The sequence below is a fragment of the Pterocles gutturalis genome, unplaced genomic scaffold (genome assembly GCF_000699245.1).
Source record: "Pterocles gutturalis isolate BGI_N339 unplaced genomic scaffold, ASM69924v1 scaffold6948, whole genome shotgun sequence".
NCBI lineage: Eukaryota > Metazoa > Chordata > Aves > Pterocliformes > Pteroclidae > Pterocles > Pterocles gutturalis.
Genome location: NW_010122916.1, coordinates 17201 through 31514, shown reverse-complemented (window position 1 = coordinate 31514; position 14314 = coordinate 17201). Strand labels below are relative to the sequence as shown.

The 14314-nt window shown below is 38.5% G+C and overlaps 1 protein-coding gene across 1 annotated transcript in view; it reads left to right on the top strand.

The window, feature by feature from the left end:
* The window catches only part of OCA2 (oculocutaneous albinism II), a gene marked incomplete at its 3' end in the record, with an annotated part of 48308 nt that overhangs the window by 23767 nt on the left and 10227 nt on the right, over nucleotides 1-14314 (top strand). Inside the window, exons 8-11 of the mRNA XM_010077695.1 lie at nucleotides 8481-8552; nucleotides 9423-9488; nucleotides 10560-10616; nucleotides 11616-11740. Of these exons, the coding sequence (XP_010075997.1) occupies nucleotides 8481-8552; nucleotides 9423-9488; nucleotides 10560-10616; nucleotides 11616-11740 (320 nt within the window). The remainder of the gene's footprint in view (nucleotides 1-8480; nucleotides 8553-9422; nucleotides 9489-10559; nucleotides 10617-11615; nucleotides 11741-14314) is intronic.

Genomic DNA, 14314 nt, shown 5'->3' with positions numbered 1-14314 from the left:
TAATCACCATCTTGTCTTTCCATTAATTTGACCTGACTCAAGGCCCTGATTTACAGAACATCAGCTCATTCATCTCTGTGTGCCTCTGTCCAGTTTCATGCTAAGACAAAACCCCCAAATCCATAGGAAGTAAAAAGACTCTCTTTTAAAATTTGACTCTGAGGAGCTCTCAAACTACCGGATGTTATTGGATTTTCCCCTTCTGGTGTTTCCTGCAGGTGTATAAATATAATTTTCTTACATCAAAGCCATCCCAACAGGTAGATGCTAGAAAGCATCCACCTGTCTGTAATGATATAGATACGATAGACTCCTCTTTTTTTGTATGAATCTGATAGAAATATTTACTAGATATGACACCACACCTTTTTATCCCTTGTTCTTATTGGCAATATTGTGAGCTGGGAGATTATTTCAAAGCCAGTCACAGCTTAGAAGTCAAGCAGTCATCTTCTCGATGCTCTGGCCAACATCCGTACGACTGCTGTTTCCCTCCTTCCTTCCTGACTCTACCCTTTTCTCCAGCTTTGCTTTTCCCCTGAGTTCCTGAGGCATGAAAATGTAAGGGTTTCAGTAGTCTCACTCATCTCACACAGTAATGATATGTTTATTGTTCAAGGACTACTTTGAACCCATATCAGCATGCAGCTTTAGCCCATCCGGTTTTATGTACAAACAGCAAGCAATTATGTCACTGGGGAAAAAACCTCATAGACAGTGGAAAGATTGCAAATTGTGCACATTGTTCACTCAAAGCTGTTGGTAGAGATATAGAGTACCAAATACTTTTGCAGAGTGTAGGAACAGCTTATAGATTTTCTGTGTAGAAGAGGGGAATTAATTAATCAGATGATTTATTCACAGAGAAGAATTTGATCTCCTTAAGTCTCTGTGATGGGTTTGCCCTTGACTGGGGGCCAACCCACACACACCTGCTCACTCAATTCCCCCCTTACGCGAGGTTAGGGGAGAGAATTAAAGGGGTAAAGGGAAAGAAGGACTCATGGGTTGAGATAAGGACAATTTAATAACTAAACTACAATAATATTGAAAATAATACTATATACAAGTATACAAATGAATGATACACAGTGATACTGCCCCCCCACCTGATGACCAAGGCTCAGCCTGTTCCCGGCTAACGATCCCGGAGCAGGGAGAGTCCCGAAACCGCACTCACAGAATGGAGATAACAGTCCGAGCGTCCCAGACCGAGAGCTGACCTCTGGGGGAGAGAAGGCCTTGGGAGAGGGACCACCAGCAGTGAGATGACCCGGAGCAAAAGAGATCCAGAACCAAAAAGGGCCGATCTTCCGGAGGGTCCTCACCTATACACTGGGCATGACGTGTGTGTTATAGAATAGATTATTGGCCACTCTGTGTCTCGATCCCAAACCTAAGATCAAATCTCAGGCTAGTAACTGGGGCTGTGCTCCCTCACAGCTTCTCCTGTTTGCGGACAGCCAGAGAAGCTGAAAGACCTTGGCAGTCACATAAACACCACTTTTTATCAGCTTTCTTCTGAGCACAAATCCAAAACACAGCCTCTTGCTAGCTATTATGAAGAAAGTTAACTCTGTCTCTGCTTAACCCAGGACAGTCTCTTTCTTTCCCCCTTCCCCGGCCTGCCTCCTCCCCCCCGCACTGCCCCGTATTGTGTTTTACATAGAGAAAAAAACTGATGTCGGCTGGTGAAACTTAATGTAGTTACTTAAGCATGGAATTTCAGGGCTGTCTTTGCTGGAAAAAACTCACAAGATATCCCTAGCTTGTATTTCTTAGCCTGTTCAGTCAACAGACTGTAGGAGTAGAAGTGAACTAACACAGCCGTTAACTTGTCTTCGATACTATATAATATTACTTTTAATCACCTTCTATTTAAGATAATCATCTTGTGTAGTGCCATCTTATTTTGAAACATTGCATTAGGAAGTGGCAAATTGCAGCCTTCTATGCCTTTCTCTGAGGCAGGGTTGTTTGTACCATGACTTTCTCCACTGACATTGAATCAGAACAAGTAATTTGGCACACCATATGAGTGAAAATGGATGTTATAGAAGAATGTCATAGATAGGTGCTTTCATACCTTGGCGTTGTGTAGATGTTCTTCAGGAGTTATACAGTTTGCTATAGAATCTAATGTTTATAGTTTTAAACCCGAAGTCTTTTAGGGTTGGGAATTTGTCAATAAAAAGAACTCAATGAATATTATTTTCACAGTTACAGGAATCAGCCATTTATTGTGCAATTAATAAGAATGCATGTTAATACTAAAATATATGGTTAATGTTTCCACATCCACAGACCTCTCTGGTCTGTGTTCTTAACTGATCTTGGGCACGTATTTAATGCATATGGTAGTACTATTAGACTGAATCACCACTGAATTATTGTAAAAACAAGCAAGCTGTTCGTCCAGGGTTTTTGGATATTTTCCAAGCACATCATGCTTATGTACAGTGACATGGTTTTGACATATTTTGACTTATAAAATCTTATCACTAAGCTCATTTTTGTAAAGATGTAACCTAAAGTCTTATTTTATAATTCACATGGCTGTGTGTGTAGAATACATGTAGACATTGTTCTAATCTGCAGACAAAGATATAAATAGCTATTCTTGCTGTCACTGATTTTTGTGATGCTTGTAGTCACTTTGGGATCTTTGATGCAAATCATCTTTCAGCAGCTGTACCCTGCGTGCTTGCCTCAAGAGCTGCTTTAGTCCATCCCTGAATACTGCATCAGCATAAGTCATACTTTCTAAACTATGTCAAGCAACTCCCTTTAGCTTCATTTAAATCCCTACAGAATTTACTTGCTATTGCTTAACTAAGTAATTCTTAGGCAATTAGTTTTCCTGTATCACTCATTCTGCACTAGCTGTTGAGACACATCCCCTGTACAGGCTTCCCATGTGCTGGCAAGAGTGCCCCGCAGCTGAAGAAGCAGCAGAACTGCTTCTGCAGAGCTCAAACCTGGGGAAGGAGGGCAAGGAGGTAGAACATTAGCTGCCATCACCAGCTGAAGGGGAGGTATGTTGCTATGCCTTCAGTAACTGGTAGGGGTTAGACTGTCTCTTTAATATGAGTGAGCGTGAAGTGAATCAAGTCAATATGGCTGGCTCCATTCACCTTCTTATTCTGCTGCTCTGATCTCATCTGTACCAGACTATAGACTATATTTCTAGTCTGTTGGTTTATATTCTGTCCAAATGTTGTGATTTGCCAGAAGTAAAGCAAATTCTCATGAACTGAGAATTTGATGCCATTCAGCTCTGAAGTGGACCTACTGAAGTTCAAAGTACTGAAAGTTTTCTTTTGATCCTCCTTGCTTTCTAACATAAGCCCAAATTTTCAGTTATGTTGCTTGGTAGTTAGGAAAAATGACCTCAATTAGTTAGCTAAATTACCATTGTTTTTGTGCAAATTTCAGTTTTGAATTCAGCTTCTGATACCAGTTTAGGGCTTCAGCATTAATTTTCCAAACTGTAAGTGGATGAAATATGTGTAACATGAAAGACTGAAGTTTCATCTGTATCCTGCAAAAACAGTTGGAATAGTCCAAGGCAATGCAGAGCACCATAACTTATAAAGTACATGACAGCAAATGATAAGATAATATCCATCAAGGGGTCTGTCTGAGGAACACGTTTCCAGAAGCAGTCAGACTAATACTTTCTAGATTATCTTCAGGAAAATCCAACTCCTTGTCTTTGAGAAAAACCTCTTTCACTGCTGAGGATATCTTCTTTTGACTCACTAAGCCCTTATTAAAACATAAAAAAGGAATAGATATAAAACTATACAGTCAGGAGAAAAAGCTATCCTAAAGCACATTTTATCCTCTTTTCTCCCTCCCTGTCCCCTGAGAATAAAGAATTGAAATAGAAGACTTCATAAAGTCCAGGAGGGATTTGGCTGTTGATTTTATAGGGAAGGTCTCATCTACTCTGGAGGTAGGTGGAAAATGTGTAAAACCTGTATGTGGACATAGGCTTGGGAATAACTGCCTCCTGTTGAAATGCAGCAATGCTGGCACTCTATCATATGAAAATCAATTTCTCAGTAAAACAAGTAGTTTAATGCAACAGGCTTCCTGGAGAAAAAAGTGGACAAGAAATGAATTGAGGCTGCATTTGAAGCTTTACATTAAAGTCACTGACAGTCATCTTTCAACTGCCATTTATCACTTATAAAGAAGGACTTGAGGAAATAAAATAATTGATATAATGTATCATTTATCAAATATCTTCAGAAGCACATTGTGGAAATATGCATGCCCTGGATTTCAGCTGGGAAATGTATGCTCTGAAATAGCATACAGGTCACCATTCAATTGACTTCTAAATAATTTCCTTTTACCTCCTGGAGAGCTGTACAAGATAAAGTGTTTGTAATTTCAGATTATTTTTATAATGATGCTGTTGTAGTCTTCCAAAAAATTTTATGAACTCTGTGCAAACTTTCCAAAGTACTTGCAGATAGATGAAGAAGTTTAAACCGGGGGCCGGTCTAGGTTGTCTATTAACAGTTTGCATTGTGGCTCTGGAAATGTATATTTTAAATTAATGTCAAGCACAGAGACTTGTGGCACAAGTGATTTGGGTTGCTTTCATTTCTTACCTTAAAATTAACTCCTTAATTAGAGTGTGAAAACTATCATACAGAACCAGCATTCAGCACATTGTGTTTATCAGACTGCAGGCGATTATAAGACAAACTTTCCACAGTTAATTATGAAACAAAATGACTATAGAGGTTTTTTTCTAATCTTTACCCGTTCTTAGCTGACCCTACAGCATGACCCTATGATGTTGCTATCACCACACCTACATTGTTGATATTATTTTTTATAGCCTCCATTGTTGCAGCTTTGGGTCTTTTCATTACTCATATAAAATTCTGTAAATATCCGTTTCGTTTTTGAAATCTTTTCAGCTCTCAGTGATATCCTGTATCAGTGTACTCTACAACTGAGTCATGCATTGTAAAGAGTGAAATCTGGGCTACATTGTTTTCGGCAGCAGTTTGTACTGAGATAACTGTCCCCTTGTAAAAGGCAAGCACCATCCTTTGCTGTTTCACTAAGTCAGCACTGCTAGGCATTCTTCAGACAAAAATAAAGATGATGCCCCTTCTGTGAAGAGATTATAAGATTTGTAGATGGGTTGGGAGCTGGGGAGCTCTAGCATGCAAAGTGATAGACTAAAAGCTTTGTATCTTCCTTGTCTGTTCTGTCTTGTTTGTCTCAATAGCCATAGCTTTTTGTTTGTTTGTTTGTTTTTGTTTTTTGCTTTTATTTTTTTTTTCAATAAATCTTCCCAGGAAATGAGGCAAGGAACTTCTATAATAAGTGCATTCTACAGAGGGTGCTAAAACTGGCTGAATCATTGAAATGTGGGGATCCAATTGTGAGATGGAAGAAAAAAGAGTGAGAAGAAAATAAGAGGTCACTTTGGCATGTGACTGACAGAATGAGAAGGGTCAAAGAGGATGGGAGTATGTGAGGAGGTATTTCAGTGCAAGAGAGTGGAAACAGAAATGCAGACAAGAGGCAAGTTGAAGAGCAAATGAAAGATGAGACAGAAGAAGAGCTGTTATGAGACGTGCATGGTGGAAAGAATTTTAGTGATGGTTTTTATCAAACGAATGAGTACTGTGTAGCTGAACAGTGGTCCAGGCAAGAGCTTGTCAGTGCTGGGAGATGGATTTTGAAAAAGAGAGATGAAATAGAGATGAAGATGTAGGTACCGTAATAAGATCCACAACAGTATTGACTACTTCAGTGTCTTTGATGAGGGTACATTCTTTTGAGTCTTGTGTCTGAGTTCAGGCGTCCTTGCTGCTGAAGTACCTTTTGGCCCATCATTTCTTTCTGCATCTGTTCCTAGCTTATAAATAACAACTCTACACAGTCAGGCTCATGCAGCCAGCCCAATCTGTGATTTTATAGGTAATTCCAGTTTGAAAGAGAAACTCATTATGAATTGGGGTTCTTCCAGTGTAGCTGTCTTTGCTTACTAGCGAATCATAGAATCATAGAATGGGGTTGGAAAGGACCTAAACCTCCCCAGTTCTCAACTTTTAAATATATAGGTCTCAGAATTTACGGAAGTGTGCTTTCTAGGCTTTATGTTACTGTATGACTTTCACTTGATAGTTTGCTGGAATGAAGAACTGCACATTTGACAAGTTTTGGTTTTTGTTTTTTGATTTTTTTTGTGGGTTTTTTTTTTAATAGAACTTTGCACCTGAATAGTCTTTGTTCATTCTTCAGTATATACTTTTGTATAACTTTATTGAAAAATCACCAGCACAAAGGAACTGACAGCTGAATCCATTAGTACAGCATTTTTTCCCATCTTTCTGCAGAAACTAAAGCAAATTTCACCCATAGGTGACAGCAAACTCTTGGAATCTGAAAAGGCAGTCAACACAGTGTATGCAATTAAACATACAATGGTGACAGCAAAAATGCTAATGTGGAAATATGCAAAAAATCTAAAGCAAATCAACTCTCAGAAAACCCATGATATCTCTCTGAGAACTGCAAAAGAGCTATCTGATATGGGTGGTGATTAGATGAGGAGAAAGCCTCAAGTCTGAATATGGCTGAGGATTCCCCACCAGCTTACCCCACTAACTTACTTTTCCCTAGTGAAAAGCTGGTGTCCTTCCCTGACATCTCTGCTTTGTGTCTTTTATCGGAGAGGACTGTAAGGCCCAACTGCTGCACTCCGTCATCAGCCACAAGAACTGTTGAATGTTATCAATTTTTCCCCACCTTTGCAGAATTGGAAGAGCCATATGTGTGTGTTCATGTCAATGCTCTGAAACTGGTAATCAAAGATGAAGCAGTGACTTATCACACACATTTCTCTGGGAGCTGGTGGGAGCTGTAATCTGTTCTATGTACTTTAGGTCATTAGGACATGAAAACCTTGGTGTGATCTTCTGCTTTATCACTATGAATAGGTTATTCTCCAGTGCATTTTCAAGAGAAACATAGGAGAATGGGAGAGATTTGTCTTCTAACTCCTAAATTAGTCATTTGTATGTTTATTTTTCTAGTAACCTGGTAAATTGGTTAGCTGTTTACCATTACTCTTAAAAATGTTCAAGGAGAAAAAACAAAGGCAACTCTTTCCTTTTGTCTTTTTCTTTACAAGCAGGCAGGAGGGCCTTGAGATGTCCACATCCTGTTGTTTCTTATCAGTAAAATATTTCTTATGAAATTAGCAGCAAATGAAATGTTTCTGGACTGCCTTATTTCTTTGTCAGAAATAATTCTGACTTGTTTCTGTGTAATATTTAAACATGATAATAGTAAATGCTGTTAATTAGATTTGGTCTTTTGTAGCGTGATTTCCATTGATCACATTCTTACTTTAGCTGAGTTATTTTACACAATCTGTGATCTTCCAGACATGATGGATTAAATAACGACAAATGAGCACTTGGAGGAAAAAGCACATTTTCAGGGCATGCTTGCTTTTATACTTTCTCCTTGAGAATTTTAAGTGCAATTTATTAATTGGCTACATAGACATGGACAAATGTCCATATACTGTAGTAATTGTTGCAGTATTAAATTAATGTCTGTGTTGTGGTCAGAGGTTTAGATGCTATTTTCAGATACATTGCTTGTGTGCTAGAGGAACATTAGAGATGGAGGAGATGCACCTTTCAAGGCTGGGTTAGTCAATACGCTAGTGAAAGCACCTTTAAAGAACTGAGGAGACTGCAGCAAAGGTGTCCAGCAGATCTTAGCTGAAGAATATGGCTTTCCTGAAGCCAAAACACTTTGTAGAGAAAATGCTGATGTAAAAAAAAAAACCACTTTATGAAAGGAAGAAAACTGTGTGTGAGAGAGAGAAAGCAGGTACACAGGCTTGACACATCTATCTGTGCCCCAGACTACAAACTGGACCTAGAAACTCAAAGTGTGGTATGTCTGTGTATGTGTAGGATGCATCTGCCCCAGGTTTGAACTATTTGCTTGGGAATTGCTTTGTGGACATTGGAGATGAACAAGCATCTATAAAGAATGAGGTGGATCACCTCCTGGGCACTTATCTCCCTCCCATGGGCTGTGAATGGGACCCAAAAAGACTAGGCTCTTTGATCCTTAAGCTAGGGAAGATGCATTGCTTTCCTCCTCGTCACCCATTGGCAAATATAAGAAACTGGTGCTGAAGTCCCTTCTCTGCTTTGAGATCAGAGCTGAGACTTCCTAGAAGGGTTTTGCACAGGCTTTTTTTTTTTTTTTTCTTTTCTTCCAATAACATCCTATAGTGAGGCAAAGTAATCAGCTATTCTCTGGTCAGGTCTTTTTTGAGGGAAGGTGGAATAAGGAAAAAAACCCTCAAACAAACCAAGAAAAGAATTAACTACAGGAATTTTTAGCCTTTTCTCTCCTTTTTAATAGTGAAGAGATGTTTAGAGGAGTCTCTTGTCAATTCTTACCCTTTGTTGCAGATTGTTCACAGGACTCTTGCAGCGATGCTGGGCTCTTTGGCAGCTTTAGCTGCTTTAGCTACTGTTGGGGAGGTAAGTTATCAAACTGTAAGTGCTCGCTTTGTTTCTGGGTACAAAATAATAAATTTCCGTGTTTGTCCTGTTGTGACTGAGCACATGACAGAGCAGTGTTTTCAGGGAGAGAGATGGTAGGGCAGATACTGGGATGGGGAAGCATCTTGGGGAAAACAAGTCAGGCTAGGATATAGACAAGAAGAGTAGAAAAAAAGTAAGTTGATGCTATTTTGTTCTGATTTGCAGGAAGCTGAGTACAACCATTTTCAGCTTAATTCAGAGTTACTTTAACACTGTTATTTTCAGTAATGTTAAGTTACCAAGCAAACCTAAGTGGAAATATGTTGCCTTCTACTACCCTAAATAATTATACCTCATGCTTACACCTTCTAATCCTTTTGTTTCCCCCTTACTTACTCTTAGTGGATATTTGTGAAACCTCTGATTGGTTTTCTTTGTTTTTCTCATAACTGGTCACCACATCATTTCTATGTTCTCTTAAATTCCCTTCAGTTTGTTCACAGGTGAAGTGGTATGCTTTTGTTCTCTTACCAAAAAGGAAACTGCGGTGTTCCATATAATTCAGTTATCTTTTATTTCTGTAATACTATGTAAGGAACAACTAGATAAACTAATAGCCTAATGTAGGCTTTGGATAATGATCCATTTAGGATGGCAGCAGTACTTTGAATTTGTAACAGTAATAATAAGAGGAATAATGGTAATAATGAAGATTCATTTTTGTGTAGGAACACTTATTAATTTCCACCATGGCTTATTTAAATGAATATTTAAATATTCATCAATTAAGTGGAGTTTATATTTCATAGCTAATCACCAGTTAGGTGTTTTGTGGTGTTTGCTGGTAATTGTATTTTTTGATCGCAGAGGCCAAGTATGGTCGAAGTGGTGGAGTGGATTGATTATGAGACACTGGCGCTGCTGTTTGGAATGGTAAGTAAAATGTATCTTTTCCTTTAAGTGTGCTAAAATAATCACATTTAATACAGAGATGTTTCTCTTTCAAACATTTTGTTAATTGTACTTTGCTGAGACATGTTATGGTGAAAATTTGGGCCTTAAGGGATTTATCAAAAAGGAGGATGATCAGACCTTTGAAGGAGCCTTTTTACATTGATCCTTTTTTTTTTTTTTTTTTAAATCTGTAAAATCATGTTGATAACTTAATAAAAACATCCTTGAGGTCTAGAAACGGAAAGACCTGTTTAAGTGCTAAGTGTCACCATTCTTATCTATCTTGTTAATTTTGTTTACTCAAAAACTTCCTCAAACACAGTCTGCTGGAAAGGTGGTTTTCTTTGTCTTAGTCAGTGCTATGTTTGGAGCCAAACAAAAGTAAACCAGAAATGGAGGGGAAATATCTCATTAGATTAATCATATGTTATTTTAATCACTTTGTCCAGAGCTATTTATAGAGTTGTCCAAGTGCTATTAAATTTTAACACAAAATATACAACATACAGAGACAAAATTGCAATTATCTGTTGCCATTCTGGGCTTTTTTTATTTCCTGACACGGCTCTCTGCTTCCCACCTTCACCATAGAAAAAGAAAGCAAAAAATATCTGTTGGGAGCAAAGCTGGAAGGGCAGGAAACCTACCAGAAATGTGGGAAAAACGCAAGTAATTCTTGGAGCTGCGATCTTCCACAGTCTGTAGAGCATTCCTACAGAAAGCAAGCGCACTTATTGGCTTTTCTTGATTAATGACATAGAGGAGATACACCGAGTACTTAATGTATGATGCCCACTTAGTCACTATGAATAAAATTCAACCAGAACAGTATGGCATTTACAGACTGTTTATGTTGAGAAATAAAGTTCACCGTATGATGCATTAACGAGATAATCTGGCAGCTGTAGTGGATATCCTAATATGAAGGTGATCAGAATCTCAGCTGTGTCAGAATAAGACGGACTTTTGTCAGGCTCACAAACCACATTGCTTTTCTTTTGTATAATAATTCAGTTGCAAGCTATTCTCTTTTTCTTCATCTTTTGGTAGATGGTTTTGGTGGCCATATTTTCAGAGACTGGATTCTTTGACTACTGTGCAGTAAAGGTAGGCTTGTTTTGGTACTGTCAATTATTAGTGGCTTAATCAAGTTAGTATTTAATCAGCTCCGTTACACCAAGCACTATCTCTGAAGAACCTTTCTTAGGGCACTGTGTATTTATCACACTAGAAATGACAGTGGTCAACTTGTAATTTTGAAAACTCTCTTAGGGATGAAAGGAAGCCCTGAGGGCAATTCTGTTTCTACAGGAGCAAGGTAAAGGCCCCCAGCAGGGTACACAAGCATATGGACAGTATAAAGATGAGTTATTCCACTGACTTTCCCAGGACTGCCGTTCTGCTGTAACTGAAATCTGTATTTATGCCTGGCAGTGGGAGAGAGGAAATATGGGAACTATCGTCAGCTTTATGAACACACATGAAAAACGGCCACAGACCTTTGCACAGTAGTAGAACCAAAGATTACATGAAAAGGGTAATTCTGATGTATTGGTTGTAAAACAAGTATTACCCTTCACCTTCATCTGCTGCAAAGCTTAATTTCATTGAGAAGGGTGGAAAGAAAGAAAACAAGTGACAAGGAGGACGGCTTTGAGCACAGAACTGCTAAAGAAAATGTGGGTGGACACAACAGCTGCCTATGTAGATGTGGCAGTGCTGCTCTGAGGACGGGGAGGGTGTCCCAGTGTGTGGAGGGGTTGGGAGGCCTGAGGCAGGTTAGTCCACCCAGGCATGTAGGCAGAAGATGGGGGTGCAGCCCTGCTCCTGCCACAGACACCCTTCATGCCTGGCAGCTGAGCGTGGTGTCTCTTCAGACTTGTTTCTTCCTCTGCATGATGGATATGTTTGCCCACTTCCACAAAATGTTTTCTTGCTGAATTATTTAATATTGGAGAGGGTGCTGTTGGAGTTGCATGGAGTAGTAAATGCCCTGAGCTGACTGTTTCCTTGTCTTTGGTGAAGTTATTTTATGTATCATTTTTTGAAAACTAAGCTGGAGTGATCTAGCCCTTAATTTTGTTTCTATTTGTTTGGTTTTATTAGGCTTATCGATTCTCTAGAGGCAAGGTGTGGGCCATGATTACACTTCTGTGCCTCATTGCTGCAATTCTTTCAGCATTTTTGGACAACGTTACCACTATGCTGCTCTTTACACCAGTAACCATAAGGTACTTTATTGTTATGTTTTTGCATTTGGTCTTTTATAGACAGCAATTAGCAGCAGACGTTTAAAATGTTTGTTTGGACTTTTTTGATCATCTAAATGGAAATCTAAACTTCAAATACTCCTATTGTAGTGGGGTAAAGAGCCAACTTTTTCAGCAATTGGTTGCCTTTTCCCTTTGTGTTAATAGTGAATACATATCTGAAGCCTGTTGTACTGCCCCGGCTGCTAACTATTCTGGCTTGTCTCCGTATCTGAACTGCAATAACATATTGCTCCAAATGCTCCCTAGTAGATGGATTTTTTTTTTTTCCCTGTAAGCGGGGAGAATTTTTTAATTAAAGCTGCCTTGTCATTTCCTGGCTAATGTCTGTATACAATCTTAGATAGTAATTTATGTTTTAGTGAGGTTATTATCCCTTCTAATACTAGTGGCAAATAAATTTTAAAAATCTCCAGGTTTCAACTAAAAGCTTTGTTTTGGAATATGAGACTCTGAATTTCTTCCTGCTGGTGATCATGACATTGGTACAGCCGCTGGTTAATTCCTTAATATGAGATTAGCTATTTGGAACTTTTAATAGGGAACAGTGAGTTTAATTACTTCAGATTTCTGTAAATTAATAATGTGATTTGCAACTACATTTAGTCATTGTGTGATTATAAATTACTGTTTAACCTGAATTTAACCTGTGTCTGGCCAGACAAATCTGGTTAATCCAGTTCAGTTTCAGAAAGACCTAGTGTGTTTTTAAAATGATCCTGAGTGATGTAATGCTTGCAGTCATTATCACATTAAAGTACACAAAAATCTATTAAGATATACTCCCACTTTAAAATGTAGTGTAAAGCAGCAAAAACCAATTTTGCAAGTGGAATTTATTTTAGATTGGGAAATAACTGGTGAATGAAAGCTCCGTTTGTCTTCTGTTCGATTATATTTTAAAGAGATCGCTTTGCCTCTACTCCGATCAATAATTTTACCTCTAGCAGTAAGCAACACTGGAACTATTAAACAGCAAGTTTTCTTTAGCTGTGTTGCAGAACATTTTGAATTAACTATAATTGGGAATGGATTGAAGTCCAGACATCAATGCATCATGAGCTACTCATCACAGGCAGAGCTACTGTAGCATTTATTCCATTTTCAAAGAATTATAGAGTTGCCTGGGTTGGAAGGGATCTCAAAAGGCCATCTGGTCCAACCTTTCATGGGAAAGGGAGCCTAGAAGAGATTTTCTAGCACCCTGTTTAGTCACCTCTTGAAAACCCCCACTGACAGGGACTCTACCATGTCCCTTGGGAGGTCCCAGAGGTTAGTTGTTCTCACCATGAAAAATTTTTTTCTTATGTTGAGATGAAATCTCTCCTGGTGCGACTTGTACTTGTTGCCCCTTGTCTTCTTGATGTGGCTCCTTGTGAAGAGAGAGCCTCTGTCTTTGTAGCCACTGCTTAAGTACTGGAGTTGTATGCTAAAATGTATGTTAAGTACGTTAGTTTTATGCTAAATGAGCTGGTATAACTGAAAAAGGGGAAACAGTATCTGGGAAACATTTGTATTTGAATTGCTATCAAAGCCAAAATAAAATTTTATCTCACCTAGTAAAACCAAATAATTGCCTATTTCTAAAAGCTTCATGCCAGGGGTCATTTTTTTTTAATCTTACTCCCATTGTCTTCATCCCCTGAATACAGCTTCACTGTGTTGCACTGCTCTGTCATTGCCATGGAGATAAAGCTTGCAGAAAATCCTACTGACTCTATGAATATAAGGATTTATATTTCCATTAATAAGGCATATAACATGATACTTGTTTCACTCTGCATTTTGTAGTAAGCCGATAAAAAATTCAATAACTACCTTTTATAGCTATAGTTTATTTCCAAGATACTTTGTTATTGGGAACTGGAAAAGGCTAATGATTATTCACATGGGGAATTATATAACCAGGGTTAATAAACAGAAGAAGTTTGATCCTGCCATGTAGCTAACACGTTCTGAAGGTTTTATATTTTGGGCTTGGCCTTTCTTGACATACGTCAGAGGTTCTTTCTTCAAACTGTCACTATGCCCGTCAAAAAGATTCACTATAAGAAAAGTTAAGGTTATTTCCTGAAACATTTGGAAATCAAGAAGTGATGAAGTTAAATTACAATTGTGGTCTTGTACCACAATGGATACTATTGGGCCAGTTGTACTATAAAGTACCGTTGATTGCATAATGTTATGCTGTTGGGGAAATAGCGTATTTTTGCACAGTTATTTTGTTCTGGAGTTTTTATGTGTCATCTGACAGTGTTTCTTCTGGGTTTTAAATTGACGCTCTTGGTGACAGTGTAAGTGTATCAAGTTAAGCTTTTGTGCAATGCACTCTTTTCTCTGTGAAATACAGGCTTTAATAATACAGACTTAGACTGGACAGTAAAGCTCAACTCTTCCTTCAGGGAAATGTGTGACAGCACTACAGTGAAAGCAATCCTGAGAAAGCATTCTTGCTGCCCACGCTTCCCCCTTATTGTGAATTGGGTAGGGGGGGTAATAATTGGCCTCCATCTTTACACACTGGAGCAACATTTT